Source organism: Telmatherina bonti (assembly GCF_933228915.1).
Source record: "Telmatherina bonti genome assembly, chromosome: 3".
In the NCBI taxonomy this organism is placed as follows: domain Eukaryota; kingdom Metazoa; phylum Chordata; class Actinopteri; order Atheriniformes; family Telmatherinidae; genus Telmatherina; species Telmatherina bonti.
In genome coordinates, this window is record NC_136621.1 from 39,719,159 (window position 1) to 39,736,185 (window position 17,027).

General features: G+C 40.9%; 1 protein-coding gene across 1 annotated transcript in view; it reads left to right on the forward strand.

Moving 5' to 3' along the window:
• Positions 1-5,808, forward strand: part of cygb2 (cytoglobin 2) — a gene marked incomplete at both ends in the record, with an annotated part of 30,559 nt that extends 24,751 nt beyond the window's left edge. The window contains one exon of the mRNA XM_079264838.1: positions 5,644-5,808. Within this exon, the coding sequence (XP_079120964.1) occupies positions 5,644-5,808 (165 nt within the window). The remainder of the gene's footprint in view (positions 1-5,643) is intronic.
• Positions 5,809-17,027: the final 11,219 nt, after the last annotated feature.

The following is a 17,027-nucleotide window of genomic DNA, read 5'->3' on the forward strand; positions in this document are numbered from 1 at the left end:
GATTATGCTGTTAGTCATAGTGAAGTTTTGTAATGATAATTTACTGGTTTAATGCAGATTATTGCACATTCTGTTACATTTCATTTAACATATTTTTATATATGATGGTTTTTAATAAATGTTAAATATATTATTCTGCAATTAGTTATTTTATCATTTTTAACAGATTTATTCAGTTTTATTTTTGTTTAATTTACTCATCAGTATGATTTTTGTTTTAAATAAATTTTCTTCAGTTTTGTTTATGTTCCATATACCTTTATAATAAACATGATAATGAGAACCGTACAATCAAGATATTTTTTGTCTTGTCTAGCATTTAGGCAAGCAGAATGATGATATATAAAAATATGTTAAATGAAATGTAACAGAATGTGCAATAATCTGCATTAAACCAGTAAATTATCATTACAAAACTTCACTGGATGCTGTGTTCTGCTGAGCAAATCCTGTCCCTCTTCTATCTTCTCCAGTCCGGTCCAGCAGTGCAAACTCTGAAATACAAACAATTATGCAAAAATAAATGGAAAAATAAAAATAGAATCCTGAATATCAAGCATTATATCTATAATGTTCCCCTTTATATTCTGGATTCTACTTTTATTTTCATAATACCCTACTTGGCAAAGTACATTTGCTCATCGATCGAGATTTTCCTTTTAGGGGCAAGAAGTATTATAATGAATAAATACTATAAATGGTATATCGACAGGAAAAGTTCTGGTATTGCTCATCCGTAGTATACATGGTTTGCTAATCTTGCATCACACACACATAATGACACCATGTCGATTTCCTATCCATTCTGCACGCACTCTCGTGGCCGTCTAATCAATTTCTGTCAGACGATCATGTCATGAACCGCCTGATGTTGAAGCGCTAAAGCTACGTAGCCCCTCACAATATCACCTGCAGGTTATGGCTTTGCAAACTGTCCCGAAGATTGTAAAGGTGTTTCATATCACACCTCAGGACACATAAGTGGGCAGCTATTTGCGCTAGCTCATCTTTATGGCACTGATCTAGCTGTTCCAGCGAGGGCTGTGCCATAAAGTGAGCCACATCAAACAATTCAGCCATTTCTACAATGTAACTGGTACAACCAGGATCCAATACAAAACACAATCAATTCTTACCTTATATGTCACAGGATCAGGTTACTGTATCCCGGACGAGCCCCCACTTAATGTTACAAACCCTCAGCTCGCCAGTGAAAAGGGGGAGAGGTTTGTAAGCATTAAAACCCACAAATAAGTTCTTTTTAAATAAAAAGGTGTTTATTTGCAGGCATGAATGTTGTTGCCCGTGACAAACAGGCAGGAATAAAGAAACAAAAATTGCAACAGGCTTCAGGTCACAACCTAAACAACAAAAAGGGGTACAAAGTATTCACAACCAAACCACTGCTTTTTTAAAGACAGTTTACAAAACACCCCTACTGGGCTCACAAACAGAAAGATTCAAAGTACAAATCCGTACTATACCACAAAAACCATTTTCCCAGGCTGACAACCAAGACAAAGTGAGGCAAACTGAGCCATCAACACTCAGCTGCCCTGAATGATTGCCAGCCTGCTTCTTAAATAGGGCTGACGAGCTGGCCCAGCTGAAGACGATGATGATGATGATGATGATGATGAGGGAACGAATCCTGGAAGCAGCAGTGCAGCCAGTAGTAGGGTGGAAACAAAGCAGTCAACCAACGGTCTAGTGGAGATCACACAATCAGTTTTACATAGGAAGTTATGGGACGTAACACTAAAGTTGTTCCTGGCCACCTTACCGAACCAACAGATCAGTCTGATCGGGAAAACTTGAGCCTTCAGATTTCAGCTTTAAAAACACCGAGTAAAACATTCACACATTACTTAAAATTTTCATCCATCTCTCAAATCCTAGGAGCTAAAACATCAGATATTTATTTTAATCTTGCAAAAGCCCCAAAATAAGCAGCATAATAAATAAAAGCTGAGGTTTTAGAACACCTGCTGGTTATCTACAGCAGGCACGCCACATCCACAGTCACAGTATTTATAGAAACTCTTTCATTTCATCATTTACATAAAGCTTAAAAGACTCAGGTAATAACTTTCTCTGAATATTCTTGTTTACTTTTCTGCTCTGGATTCAGTCTCAAACACGTACAGATAAATTATGGAAACAGTTCATTCCAATCAGAGCTAAAATGATCTAATCTCAGAGATTTAGCTGTTTGTTTATTGAACTTTGACTGGAGGTGAAGTTTTTACTGTCTGCACCTGCAGCAGACAGTACAGACAATGTGAGGACGATGAGTCACAGGCGAAACGAGACAATAAGGTCTGTTTTTAGAGGATGTCGTCTGCGTTGTGTCGACCGAAAACAGCCCTTAAAGTTCCACTTCAGGTACCAAACTAAACACACCATCCAGCTTCACTACACAAAGATGTACGCAGCTAACACGCTATGAATGCTGATTTAAAGCAACACAGACAGCTTCAGCACCATGAAACAACTCGATTAGCTTCTACATCCAGTCAGAGAGGAACGCTCAGTAACTCACCAGTACAGGTGATCTACTGGTTCAGTTTACTGGTTCATGTGAAAATCTAAACAAGCTAAAATACAGTCAGTAAACATGCAACTGTGACTCGCTGCACTTAGTCTAAACCATCTGCGGACGATGCCTTCAGGTACACCCACCTGTGGTTGCTATGGTTACTTTCTCACTAGCTCTCACCATTAAACTGGAATCATCCAACAATGGTGCAATTCCATCATCTAGAAATGCACAAAAACTAAATATCGCAATAAAAACTAAATATCTCAATAAAAAAAGGCAATGGAAACATCTACATTATGAAAAAAAATCTCAAATGTGGCTAAAAGGTTTTAACGCTCTCATGAGGGGGTTTTTCAGACATTTCAATATAGAAATATACCGCAAAAGTGTAATGGAAACTTTTTTGTATTTACGTGTCCCCAGAAGTGACGTGGGAGATCATGACCAGTTCATTTCCGGTAAGGATGTGTGGAACAAACAACAGCCAATTTTCGAGTTTTAAAAAAATAAAATAAGGGAGAAAAGCTTCGGAAATCTGTAGCAAATTCACAGCAGCAAGTAGAAAACCTCAAAATAACTCTACGTGGCTACCTCGCATAAACCTCGAATCTGGTGAAATTTCACAAGAACTGAGATTCATGCACTGTTTCATAGAAACACCTGCAAATTGCAACCGTTGTTTGTTGAATATTAGAAATATTGCTTTTATCTAGCAAAAAAATGTAATTGAAATGCGGGTAATAAAAACATGAAGAAAGAAACAGGTTAAGTTTCACATTGATCCTTTTTCTGGTGTCTGTTTTACAACTGTATTAGTCTGCGACGTCATTGACATAATGCCGATAACAGCGTAAAATATTGCAAAAACATCAATGACATAATGCCAATGATGGCGTAAAATATTGTGATAACTTCCACGACATAAAGCCCACGACTGTGTAAAATTTCGCAATAACTTACATGACCTAACGCCCACCACTGCGTAAAATATTGTGATAACTTAAATGTAATATGCGATGGACTGGCGAGCTGTCCAGGGTGTACCCTGCCTGTCGCCCAAAGCCAGCTGGGATAGGCTCCAGCTTCCCCGCGACCCTGAATTGGAATAAGCGGTTCAGAAAATGAATGAATGAATGAATAACTTACACGACCTAACGCCCACGACTGCGTAAAATATTGCGATAACTTACATTCATAATACCCACGACTGCGTCGAATATTGCGATAAATTACATGACATAATGCCCATAACTGCATAAAATAATGTGAGAACTTATGAAATAATGCCCACTACTGCGTCAAATATCATGATAACTTACATGACATAACACCCACGACTGAGTAAAATATTGTGATAACTTGTAACATTATACGCACGACTGCGTAAATTTTTTTTTTGATAACTTACACGACATAATGCCCATGACTGCGTAGAATATTGTGATAACTTATGACATATTGCCCACAACTGCCTAATGAATATCACAATGACAAAATGCCTTGTTTTAGTTAGATTTGATGAGTTTTTATGCATATAGACGTAATATACAGATAAAAGCTCAGAGGTTCTTGCATCACACACACAATTGTTTGTCCATTCATAGACACTGATGTAAAAATGATGGCACAAAAATGGCAGCTATCATCTATGTGTACCCACAGCCAGTAGATGTAACTTACTCACTTGTTTTGGTAATGGGAACAGACACCACTAAAAAGACCATTTTAATGACATTTAACTATATAACGATATATCACAGACTTCTACGCTTAATCTTTTTCTTTTTTGTACCAAGAACTGTCATTTCAGTTTAGTCTTTAATAGAATAAAATTCATCATTTGATCAGTTTTTGAAATGTAAAATAGTCTATAACAAATAGTGAGGTGGTTTTGTACATTTATGTGTAAACAGTACAGTTATGGTAACGTATTGTGTGTTTTTCACAACTGGAGCGAATTGGAGCACATAGTTTAAAAAAAAAAAAAACAGCAGGAGCCCCATAATGGAACGCCACTGGTTGTTTTTGGTGCTGATTATGAAAGCATTAGAGACACATATTACCATCACTTTTCAGGAATTTTGGCATCTAACTTTGTCCGTAGCTTTGGTCGTACCCCCATTAAAGTTACATCAAACAAACATCATATAGTGTTTATGTAATGTTACAAAACATCGCAACTTTTTTCCTATAGGACTGAATGGGAATCAGCGAAATACCCTACCTACGGCTCAGGCTTACTTTCAACTTAAACCATCATTCACAAGTTAAACAGGTCAGAAAAGAACAAAACTTTGACGAATAGGACATTTTGATATTCTTTACGGTTTTGACAAAGTCGCAGGTTATGTTTTAGGAAAAATAAAAAATCAGCCCAAAATTGTCTCCACTTTTTATCACTCATTCCAAAGCTTGGCTAAAAATTTTTCTCAAACAGGAGAGTCTCACGCTCACAGTTTTCCCTGTACGTACACAGATTATATCTGAAAACATCAGAAAACAAGTTGGCTTCAATTGAAACTCGGATGCGAATAGGCTGGGACGTGCTCCAAGCGTCAGAAAATCTACTTTGCATCATTTCACATTCAACAAAAAATGTCATTCTCAGACTGAAATGCAATTCACATGTGCTTTTAACTTGCCCCCATTTAAATTCTGTTCACATCAGGGTCAAATAAATTACATCCATGTGTTCCTCCATCCCTTCTGGCGCTCACCATACTAGAATTTTCCTGATACAAACATTTGTTTGCGAACAGCGCTTGGTTGTCCAAGGAGTTCTTTCAGCCTTCACTCATCTGTGTCTGTTTCAGAGTGAGTCACAGAATCTTTATGTCATCATAGAAACACCAATAAACTGCCTTGATATTGTTTAAAATTCCTTCAGAAATGTTCTCTTAGATTTATTGAGATGAAGTAGTCCCGGTCTTTGCGAAAGGAGTCCAACCAGTGAAGAACGTTGCCAGTTTTTCAGTCTCATTAGATGTCGTGCTTCACGTTTGTCTCTTCTCACCTTTGTTTCCCAGTATCACTTCCACGTCTCAGTCCGATTTTATTTCTGTTTCATGTTAAAGTTTGTTTTCCTCCTTTCTACCAACCAGATCCTGAGCGGAGTGATACTGGAGGTCTTGTCTGAAGAGTTTCCTGAGTTCTTCCCAGCAGAGGTGCAGATGGTGTGGACCAAACTGATGGTGGCGTTGTACTGGCACGTGACGGGGGCCTACACGGATGTGGGCTGGCTCAAGGTCTCCAGCTCGGCGGTTTGAAGAGTGGGGAAGAAGAGGGGTAAAAGGAGTTTCAGTGTACAGCAAAGGAATGAAATGACCAGAAAGGGGGAGTTTTACGAGGTGGTTTCACAGGCGTGGATGAGATTAACGTGATAATACGTGCAACATTAGTCCTTGTTTCGGTTGCTAAGCCTTCGCAGCAAGCGTGTTCCTACGCTGCAGAGGTCAGCTGAACATCTAACAACGTAGCCAGACGTGAACTTACACTTCCATTTCAGCTTATGTAAGTGGTGTTTTGGCGTGTTCCCACAGAAGAGGGTATCCCTGCTAACGCTGACTATCCAGTTCGTTTTGCTGTTAGTTCCTGTTTGTAGCAATGAGCTCTTTCCTTTCTGCCAAGAATCAGACAAAAAAAACCTCCAGCCCGTTGAGTTTTCTGCTTCAGAAAAACTCATAAGCAGTTTAAAATGATGACAATGATCAAACACAAACATTCGCTGACCATATTTACAACAAAAAAGATTTCAAAGTGAACAAATAAAGTAAATATATCTGACACTTTTATCATATTTCACATGATTTATTATGAAAAAATGGGACTATTTTCTAGTCTAAATGGAACATTTACAAACCCCTCATCAGATATTGGCCTAATAAGCCACATTGGTCATACTCTGGGCCCAAAATAGAAATATAATCTGGGGTCTGTTGGGTCAACCATATGGACCACCCAGCTGGGCTGTCCCAGTGTGTCCCACCACTCGACATGGGTAACGCCAGTGGGATCAAATCCACTTGTATTTAACATTTTGCCAACATGTAACCCATAGATAGCTGAACATCGGAGCAGGGCTCTAGATTAAAACCCACCAACCCACTGAATGTGGGTGAAAAGTTACTTTGGTGGGTATAAATGGAAACTTACTGTCCAGTTATTTGTCCTGGCAAAGATTTCTCTACATTTCCATGACGGATCATCCGATGGCTTCAATATTTTCTCCCTAAAAGAATAATTTATGCTTTAAAAGTTTATTTAGAGCTTTGCGTTGACCTGATCAAAGTGTATTATTTAGCATCATTAGCAGTATTCCCCACCTGCGTAAAGGCCGTGTTTCTTGAAGCGTGTAGAAACGTTCAAGCCTGCTTGGTGTGCCGCTTCAGTTACAAACCCAACAATCTCTTTAAACGTCTGCGTTCAGTGGCTCCCAGCTGGTCAGAAACATCTCATGCAAATGTTGCAGATTATTACTATAAATAGTTCATTTCTGTGAAAACCTGAAGGTAGTATTTCCTTGTCTGCACATATGAAAACACCTCATTATATACTGAAAGATGGAGGGAAAGTTTGGACTTTTATGCTATGAAAGGGGTTGAAGCCTCGGCTACAGGACCATGGAGCTGCTGACTGTTAATAGATCCTCTCTGTGTCCAACTACAGTATATCCTCGTGTTCAGGGGAGCGGCGCCCCTTTCTCTATCTCTATTTAATGTCTTGTTTAACTAAACTGAGGTGTTGTCTGTATAAGTATACAGTGGGAAAAGAGCATACCCTTCTGCCTTTGTTTACAACTCATTGACATGCTGATGTATCGACGTGCTGAAGAGGGCTGTTTCTCCTTTTCTTGCTTTTTGCCTTGTTGAAATTCTTGGCTAGCATCAGTGCTTTCTTTCACGCTCATTCCATCACTCAATCACATGTTTACATTGTGAAAGTGAGATGGAGAATATCAGCAATCACACACAGAAACACGTATACTACAAGTCGTCTCCAGAGCTAATATTTACAGGACTGTCACACAGTTTACGTCTTTAAAAGTCTGAGATGCGCTGCTTTACAGGCTGCGTTAAGGGCTTCAGAAACCCACCCTGGCAGCCCATAAAGTCCGCAGTCCCTTTCTTCAGATTCCTGACCAGTCTAGCACATGAAAGCATTTTTTTCGCCTTACTTCACCTCGGTGTGCATGGACTACGTGCACTCTTGCAAGCAATCCCCATCTGTGAATCAGACTCTCGTCAATTCCCAAACAAACCCAGCAAATCTGTTTAGGATGGACATTTGATGCAATCTCTAGTTGCATTTGCTCCGATGATGTCCTGTATCTGCTGTCTGACCCCTGTTGGAAGCAGCATCTGGCATTAATATGGAAGCAATGAGTCTCCTCTCGTCTTTGTTGGGTCATTCATCTGCTCTAACTTCACATCGCCTCTGTTTGAGCTGCAGAAAAATGAAACTCTACAGATGCTTTTTAAAGCTATTCATATTCTATTCTATTCTACAGTCATTTAGCAGACGCTTTTATCCAAAGCGACTTACATATGAGTGAGAACAACACAAGCATGAAATCAAACTGTAGAGGACATGGTAGGAAGGGGCTGGTGGACTGTCCATAAACAAGATTATCAGCAAAAATAATCTGGGATCTCAGCGACAGAAAAAAAACTTTAAATCTGGTTGTTTTAACTTCATTTAGAGGACATGGTTTATCTTTTTATTTATCAATAATTGTGTTATTATTTGGGTTTAATACAAATGTTTAGTGGTGCATAAATAAAAATGGACGTTTTCATGCATCACTGCCCACTAGTGGACGAACTGACGTAACAGCAATGGCAACGTAAAAGACATATGGAAGTATGAGGACGGAAAAGGATGAGAGGTTTTTGTTAATCCGAATACCAGGTGTAGAAAAAAGGCTTTAGTCCAAATCCTGCACAGATTCGCAGCGAAGGAAGTGGCGTTCCGAAACCTAAAACCTGGTTTTTCATGTCCACATTTGCAAATCTTTACGTTGGTTGGAGGCTTTTGTAAGAATCATTTTTAATCCCACAAATCTGTGTTTACATGTGGATCAAATCATCAAAAAATATCTTATTTTTACCACGAGGACAAGTATGATCACTTTTCTCAACGTTGCTTTGTTACTGACAGAAATAAACAGTAAAAAAAAAAAAAAGAATATTACCATGAACCGGTTAACACAAAGTCTAATAGTGATATAATAATAAGGACTAAAAATAATGCTTAAAGAAATGGATGGAAAGTTACAGCAGCTGAGCATAAAACTGAATTACAACTGAAAACAAGGAGGTGGAGATGTTGGTTGTTCCCATGGTAATGCTGGAAAATGACAGAAGCTCCTTTAAATCATCCTTTTCTATAATTATAAAAGTACTCTTTGTCTACTTCTGTGACAGATGAGATGAAGAAAAAGACTCGAAGGCAGAAAAGTCTCCAGACACCAGCTGGATGAAAAGGTTTATTCCAAAAGGTCTGGCATCTAAAACATCTGCCCAACCTGCAAGACTCTTAAAGGTTATTGTGGAAAATCCCAGTGCCCATCTGTGTCCACAAAGACATCTGAACCATTAGGCATGTATGGTTTATGTACGAACCATGGAATATTATCAGAAAACAGACTAGAACACCTGAAGCTGGTTCAGATCCCGTCATCATGCCGAAGGAAACCACCAATTTGATTGATATGAGGTTCAAGGTTGTTGTTTTCTAACTGTTTGAGTCATGTGCCTATTTTTAGGTTTCAGCTCATAAATAATTAAATCAGTATCTCTGCAACCATTAGGTCTGTTTAAGGGGAAATTGTCAGAATGTGTAAATACTGAACCTCAAAATCCGAAACCTGACACGATGAAGATTGGACTTAAACGCAGACGAAGCATCTTTTTTTTATCAAGCTCAGACTTGAGGCTAGAAAGCTGAGGACAGACACTCAATCTGCGTTTACATCACATTTTTTCACAAAATAAAAGCAATATTTCTAAGTTTCCACAAACAAAGATTTCATTGAACAGCGCATAAGCTTCAGTTCTCAGAAAATCTCGTCCAGCTGATGATATTTTACGAGAACTGAAGCCTAGGCAAAGTAGCCCGATAGCGTTATTTTGGGTTTTTTTTACTTGCTGTGAAGAATTTGCTATGGCTTTTCAAAGCTTTTCTCCCTCCTTTTCTTCTCTAAAACTCTGAAATTTGCTGTGGTTTGTTCCACACTGCGCCATCTTTACCAGATATGAACTGGTCACATGACGCCCACGTCACATCTAGGAACACGTAAATATGAAAAAAGTGTTTCCATTAAAATTCTGCGATGTATTTGTATATTGAAATGTCTGAAAAACCACCTCATGAGAGATTTTAGTTATATTTGAGACTTTGTTTTTAAATGTATGTGTTTCCATTAGCGGTTTTATGTTGCGATATTTAGTTTTTGCACAATTCTAGGTGCAATGGAAACACAGCTAATCTGCAGAAACGTGAGGTGAGGTGAGGAGGAAGCTTTTATCCCTGGACCGTGAGGGAAGCTGGAGAGACACAGATGCAACACATGAGGATGTGGCTGCTAATTAGCACAGAGATTAGCGGAAGGGTGGAACCATGACAAGCTTTTCAGCCGGAAAAGGGAGACGTTTCCTCTCCGGTTTGGGAATGATGTCCTGTCCCTGGTGGGGGATTTCAGGTATCTCTGGGTCTTGTTCAGGGGTGAGGGAAGGATGGAGCGTGAAATCGACAGGTGAATCGGTGCAACGTCCGCAGTGATGCGGACTTTGCATCAGAAGGAAGAGCTACTTTCGTACCCTTACCGATAGTCACCATCTGTGGTTAGTGACCGAAAGAACGAGGTCGAGAATGCAAGAGACAGATTCCTCCGCAGGGTCGCTGAGCTCTCTCTTAGAGATAGGAGGAGAAGCTCGGTCATCTGGGAGATCAGAGAGTTGCTGCTCCTCCACATCTAGAGGAGCCAGATGAGGTGGATCGGATATCTGGATAGGATGCCTCCTGGATGCCTCGTTCCAGGACACGCCGGAGGGATTATATCTCTCCACTGGCCTGGGAACGCCTCGGGATCCCCACAGAATATTTAATTTCTTAGAAGAGTCTGAAGAAATGTGTTGCAGAGAACCAGGCAAAGAAAAGCTTGCAGAGGTTAATGACTGATGCAGAATAAAGACTCAAAAAGATTTTTAAAAAATCCAAGATGAGATCCAGATCCTTAATCCGTTAAACCAAAACAGGTCCAGATAAACAGATGATCCAGATCCAAATAAGAGGACTCAGAATAAGAACGAGTCCAGGGTAAGAGCCAGGTTACAAAGCATGAATGTTAATGAGTCGGAAAATCCACAAATCCTTGTTCAGGAGTCAAATATTGAAACACACCAGCTGGAGGTCAGAGACAGAGATCAGGGTCAGATCCAGTTCAGATCCACATCCAGGTCCAGAATACAGGCGGCTTGAGAGTCGCTAGCTAGCGGGTGAGGTTAACGGAGAGGACACGAGTGAAATGGGTTTGGTTAATTAGTGTCTGATTACTGAACAGGTTGCGTAGAAAGTGACAGGAAACATGACCAAATAAGGCATGGACCAAGGACCAGACTGGAAACCATGACAACTTTAGCCCAGTTTGGCACCGTCTGTTCTCAACGTCTCCTAAGTGGACGTCCTCTGGTTTAAAACGTTTAATATTTACACAAACCCAGACCCAACCACGCCAGTATCCTGCCGGTGTCACATGTTTCCCTGCCGCAAAACACCCGATACCAACGAATGAGTCGTCAACAGATTTGTGCAGAACTTAAGCGTTCAGTATGAAACGTTCCAAACCTGCAGGACACCGGCCCTCGAGGGACTGAGATCCCTGCACAACATTAACCATGAAAGTGACGTCTCTAATCCTATAATCTCATCTTGTCCGGTTAACTTCCTTCCCTCGCTGCAGTTGTCTTTTTATGAGCTAACTGTATTAAAGCAGGCTGCTGTCCTGATTGCTCCTGCAGAGCGCATCAGGACAAACCTGCAGCCTCTCCGACGAGAGTCTGAAACTGAGGCTTGCCTCCATCACACCCTCCACCAAGCACTGACTCGTATTAGCGAAAGTATTCATGATGAAAACTACTGCTAGTCAGACCTGAAGACGCCCGATGATGGGGAAAGTTGTGCGGATTATTCCACCATCACGCCTCCAACCTCCTATTTAGATATTTGCTATAAACAGAGCATGTGCTCTGCTAACACACAGCGGGTTAATGGTTAAATCCTGCCGTGACTTCAGGGTCAAATTGCTGCAGAAGTTAAAAGGCTTTTGTTAAGAAAAGCAGATAAAAATACGCCAGTCAGTCATATAAACCTCAGAGTAAATCGTTCCCACTTTAGCGTAAACGACTCTGGAGGCAGTAAAGCTGTTTGCAGTCTTCATAAATGATTTTGCCCTTTTCCTTGCCTGACTCCAGCATCATCTTCCAAACCAACACAGAGTATTTCTGTCAAACTTCCCCAGAAAACATTTTCACTAACACGAGCCATGCTGCTGCTTTGACACACACACACACACACACACACGCAGATATACTCCAGCTGAACTTCCAACATGTTTTTTCTGGAACTGAACATCCACAGCATCACTGTTTCAGCAGATCAGAGCAAACTGTGTTTTCCTTGTGAGATGTTTCTGTCTTTCAGTGGGAAAGTTTGTATTTTTTTAACTCTATCTCTGAGAAGGGTTCTGTGTGCATCTGTGGTCGTGTCCTGCGCTGTCGGTGGGAGCGAGCGCAGTGGCTTCGTGGTGTTTCCAGCATGTTTGCACAGACTTGGTGAAAATCATGAACATCAATAAAACTATGCTTGTAAATTTCTGTGTTTTTCCTCTTTTTAAAGCATGAATTGCTGGTTTAAAAAAAGAAATGTGACATCCAGCTGCTTGTTTTTGCAGAACCAAACGTGAAACGACGATTCTCCCTGCAGGTGCTCGTCTAATAGAAGACATTGCAGCCAGGTTGCATCACCTGGACAAACAGCGCGCCGCCGCACATCGGACTCGGGATTAAAGTAAAAATCTTTATTAAAATAAAATGTAAAATCAGTCAGGTTGAGCTGCTTCTCTTAAAATGATTTGAACCACCAGTTTGGTCTACAAATCGTCCACATGGGGTAATGAAAGCGAATCTTTGAACAAGACATGAGTTTCCCCTCCGGACTGAAGGGCAGCATTACTCACCATCGCTGCTGTTACATGATGATACAGATCAATAACCAAGTATAGATTACTGCACAATAGAGCTGGGCAAGACTGCAAAATTTGGTATTGATCCGATACCAAGTAAACACAGGGTAAGTATCATCAATACCAAAATCGATAGTCAAAATAATGCTTGTAAGTAATAAGAGCACTACTTATTTTTTTTATTTCTAATTTTGTTTAACCTTTATTTTACCAAGTATCAATCGAGAACAACTTCTCATGTACAATAAGATGAAAGCAGAGAGGGTGTTGTGACCTGTAACGGCAGCCCGTTGCTCTATGACTCCATTAAAAGGACAGGGACTACTTTGTGACTGTAAAAATAATCTGTGGAGTTCCACAGGGATCCATTTTTGTGCCACTGCTGTTCAACGTCTACATGCTCCCACCGGCTGATCTACTAATCACTAATCACATGTGGAACACTAATCCTCATAACCATCTCACCAGGAGAAGTGCCTCGGGACGCTGCTGGGCAGCAACAGCTCTAGAAATGCACATGATAGATGTCACTGTGTCATCAAACACGTCCGGGACGTGGAGTTTTAAGGTCAGAAAGTTACAATTGTGTTCATATGTATTCATCCCCTTTCATTAAAGAAAAGGCTGAATTTACAACAGTCACTCAAATAACTGGAGACTTAAAAAAGGAACAATAACTAAAAAAATTAGCAAAAATATAATTTATTCATAGAAGACACTTTTTTCATTTAATTGAGTTGAAGAAAGAAAAAAAACAAAAACAAATGTGTCCTGGACAAATTAGAGACCTTTCTGTTGAACAGTGGGACAAAATACCTGCCAACAGGTGCAGAAGTCTGACTGAGAGGAACAGAAAACACCTGACTGGAGCGGAAACATTAAAGGATTGTTCAACTAAATATTAGTTTATGACTGATGGAATATGTAATCAATTATCTTATTTGTTTGCTTTTTCAAAAAAGATATTTCTATTGAACCAGAATTATAAAATAATGTCATGATTTTCATAATTTTTTTTATTTATTATTACTTTAGTCAATTTCAGTCAATAAAAATGAGCACAGCTGTACATAATATGTCTTCAGGGACAGTTGTGAAACTGGGTTGGCTCTTCTCAACCTCCGACTACTCCGGCTTCTGGAGGATCTTTCACTCAACTCATCTTTATTTATAGAGCACTTTAACACAATCCAGATTCGCCAAAGTGCTGCAAACAAACACAAAACCACTAAATAATTAAAACACAAGACAATTTAAAATACGTAGAATACATGAATTAAAGAACTAAATTAAACAATAGGAGCAGAAATCTCTAAAAAAAGAAAAAAAAGGAAAGAAAAGCAGCCTCTCTGACTGATTTGAAAGCGAATTTGAAAGAGAAAAATGTGTTTTAGGAGATGATTTAAAAGCTGGAAACTCGGTGGTCTGTCTGATGTCCACAGCTTAGTAGCAACAACTGAAACAGCAGTGTTTTAACGCCACATGTAAAAATGTTCTACTTTCTCACCACCTCGATCAGCTGTTTTATCAAAACAATCCGTTTTACCTGCAGCAGTAAAAACGCGGAAGCAGCAACTCCACTTCCTGCTTTCTCCGTGTTAACCACGCCCACCTCACATGTCCGACCAATCACACGATACTTCTCGGAGCCCCTCAAGAAAAATGTTCTGCAGCCCGATGTGTCGAGAACTGTCTTCAAACACGTCCGCGAGAACAAAATCACGTCATTTTCTTCTCGGAGCCTCGAGAACAAGAAAAGTTCTGGGTTCTCCTGGACGATGGAACAAGCTTTAAGGTCGCTATGGATCCATGTTTGTTGCTGTTGGTGTCAGATATGGACTCAGATCAATACAGGCTTTAGACCTGATGCCTCCGTCTGTCATTGCTTTCAAAACTTTACTCAAAACCCACATTTTTCCCTTTGGCCTTTAAATCCTAGACCAGTTGGTCATTTACAGCATCTTGTTACGTTTAAGCAACATAACTACGGTACTCGTAGATACCTGAACCCCAGGTATCGGCATCAGTATCGGACAGGTCGACTTCCTGGTCTCAGAGTCCAAACTAGACAGTTTTTATGCTCCTGTCATGTGGAACAAACTCCCAGAAACCTGCAGGTCGGCTGAAACGCAGCTGCTTCACATCAAGCTGCTGCTTTTCATTAAAACTTCTGTTAATTCCGTTTATCTACTTCATTTTAAATCACTAAAATATGTAAAGTTTGGCTCCAGGCTGTCTTTGCATGACAACTTAGTTTTATCTGAAACGTCTCCAGGATTAATAAAAGTCATAAAATAATCATTTCATGTCTCTTTTCACGTTGAAGCGACTGAATAAACAGAGTTAGAGCACATTAACCCAACGAGACGTCTCTGATTCCCGACAAACATCAGGCTTGCTTCTTCTCCAGCTGCGTCAGAAAATGTAAAATATTGATTTAGAAGAAGTGTGAGGAGAAGAGCGCTTCACTGCGGGAGACTGAACGCTTCATAAAATCACAGCAGATCAAAAAAGTAATTTTGCTGCGAGCTTGTCTGCACTTCATAAAGCAGAAGTGTCTCAGAATCAATTCTCGACCAGATGCGAGGCTGCAGCTCCGATCTGCTCGGATCTGTGCAGCTTTACGTCACGTTTCTTTCTCTTTCAGGACGAAAATCAGATGAAATGAGACGCTTTCTGCAGCCTCTTCCCGGTACCTTTAACCCCATCGCAGCAGGTTTCCCGTCTCCAGTACGCAGTCCCACTGACTCTGGAACAAGAAATAATTAAATAGATAAAGATGTAAATGTTCCTAACCAATGATTAAGAAGCCTGATGCTCCAGGCGAGACTTTATCTGAAGCTCCAGCAGGAGGTTCGAGCCGAGAGGAAGCTGCTGACTCACACAGTGAAGGATTCAAAGCGTCCAGGAGAAGTAATCAGAGTAGTTTGTCTGCTTCGCGGCTGGTCGGAGGCTCAGCCAGGCCTGCCGTCTGTCAGGAGCAGGTGAAGCAGGTAAACATGGTCGCGAGTCAGAAAACAGCGAAAGCTTCCACCTGAGCAGAAGTGTGGTCTCCATGGTGACAGATATTCTCACTGCAACATGTTGCTGTTTCCAGAGAGGCGCTGGGAACACGGGTTCATCTCATGAGGCTGATACACACACACACGCGCACACACACACACACACACACACACACACACACCTGGACCAACTCCACAACCTTAAACACACACACACACACCTGGACCAACTCCACAACCTTAAACACACACACACACACACACACACACACACACCTGGACCAACTCCACAACCTTAAACACACACACACACACACCTGGACCAACTCCACAACCTTAAACACACACACACACACACACACACATACACACACACCTGGACCAACTCCACAACCTTAAACACACACACACACACACCTGGACCAACTCCACAACCTTAAACACACACACACACACACACACACACACACACCTGGACCAACTCCACCACCTTAAACACACACACACACACACACACACACACACACACACACACACACCTGGACCAACTCCACAACCTTAAACACACACACACACACACACACACACACACACACACACACACACACACACACACACACACACCTGGACCAACTCCACAACCTTAAACACACACACACACACACACACACACACACACACACACACACACACACACACTCACCTGGACCAACTCCACAACCTTAAACACACACACACACACACACACACACACACACACACACACAGACCTGGACCAACTCCACAACCTTAAACACACACACACACACACACACCCACCTGGACCAACTCCACTTTAAACACACACACACACCTGGACCAACTCCACAACCTTAAACACACACACACACACACACACACACACACCTGGACCAACTCCACAACCTTAAACACACACACACACACACACACACACACACACCTGGACCAACTCCACAACCTTAAACACACACACACACACACACACACACACACACACACACACACACACACACACACACACACAGACCTGGACCAACTCCACAACCTTAAACACACACACACACACACACACCCACCTGGACCAACTCCACTTTAAACACACACACACACACCTGGACCAACTCCACTTTAAACACACACACACACACACACACCTGGACCAACTCCACAACCTTAAACACACACACACACACACACACACACACCTGGACCAACTCCACAA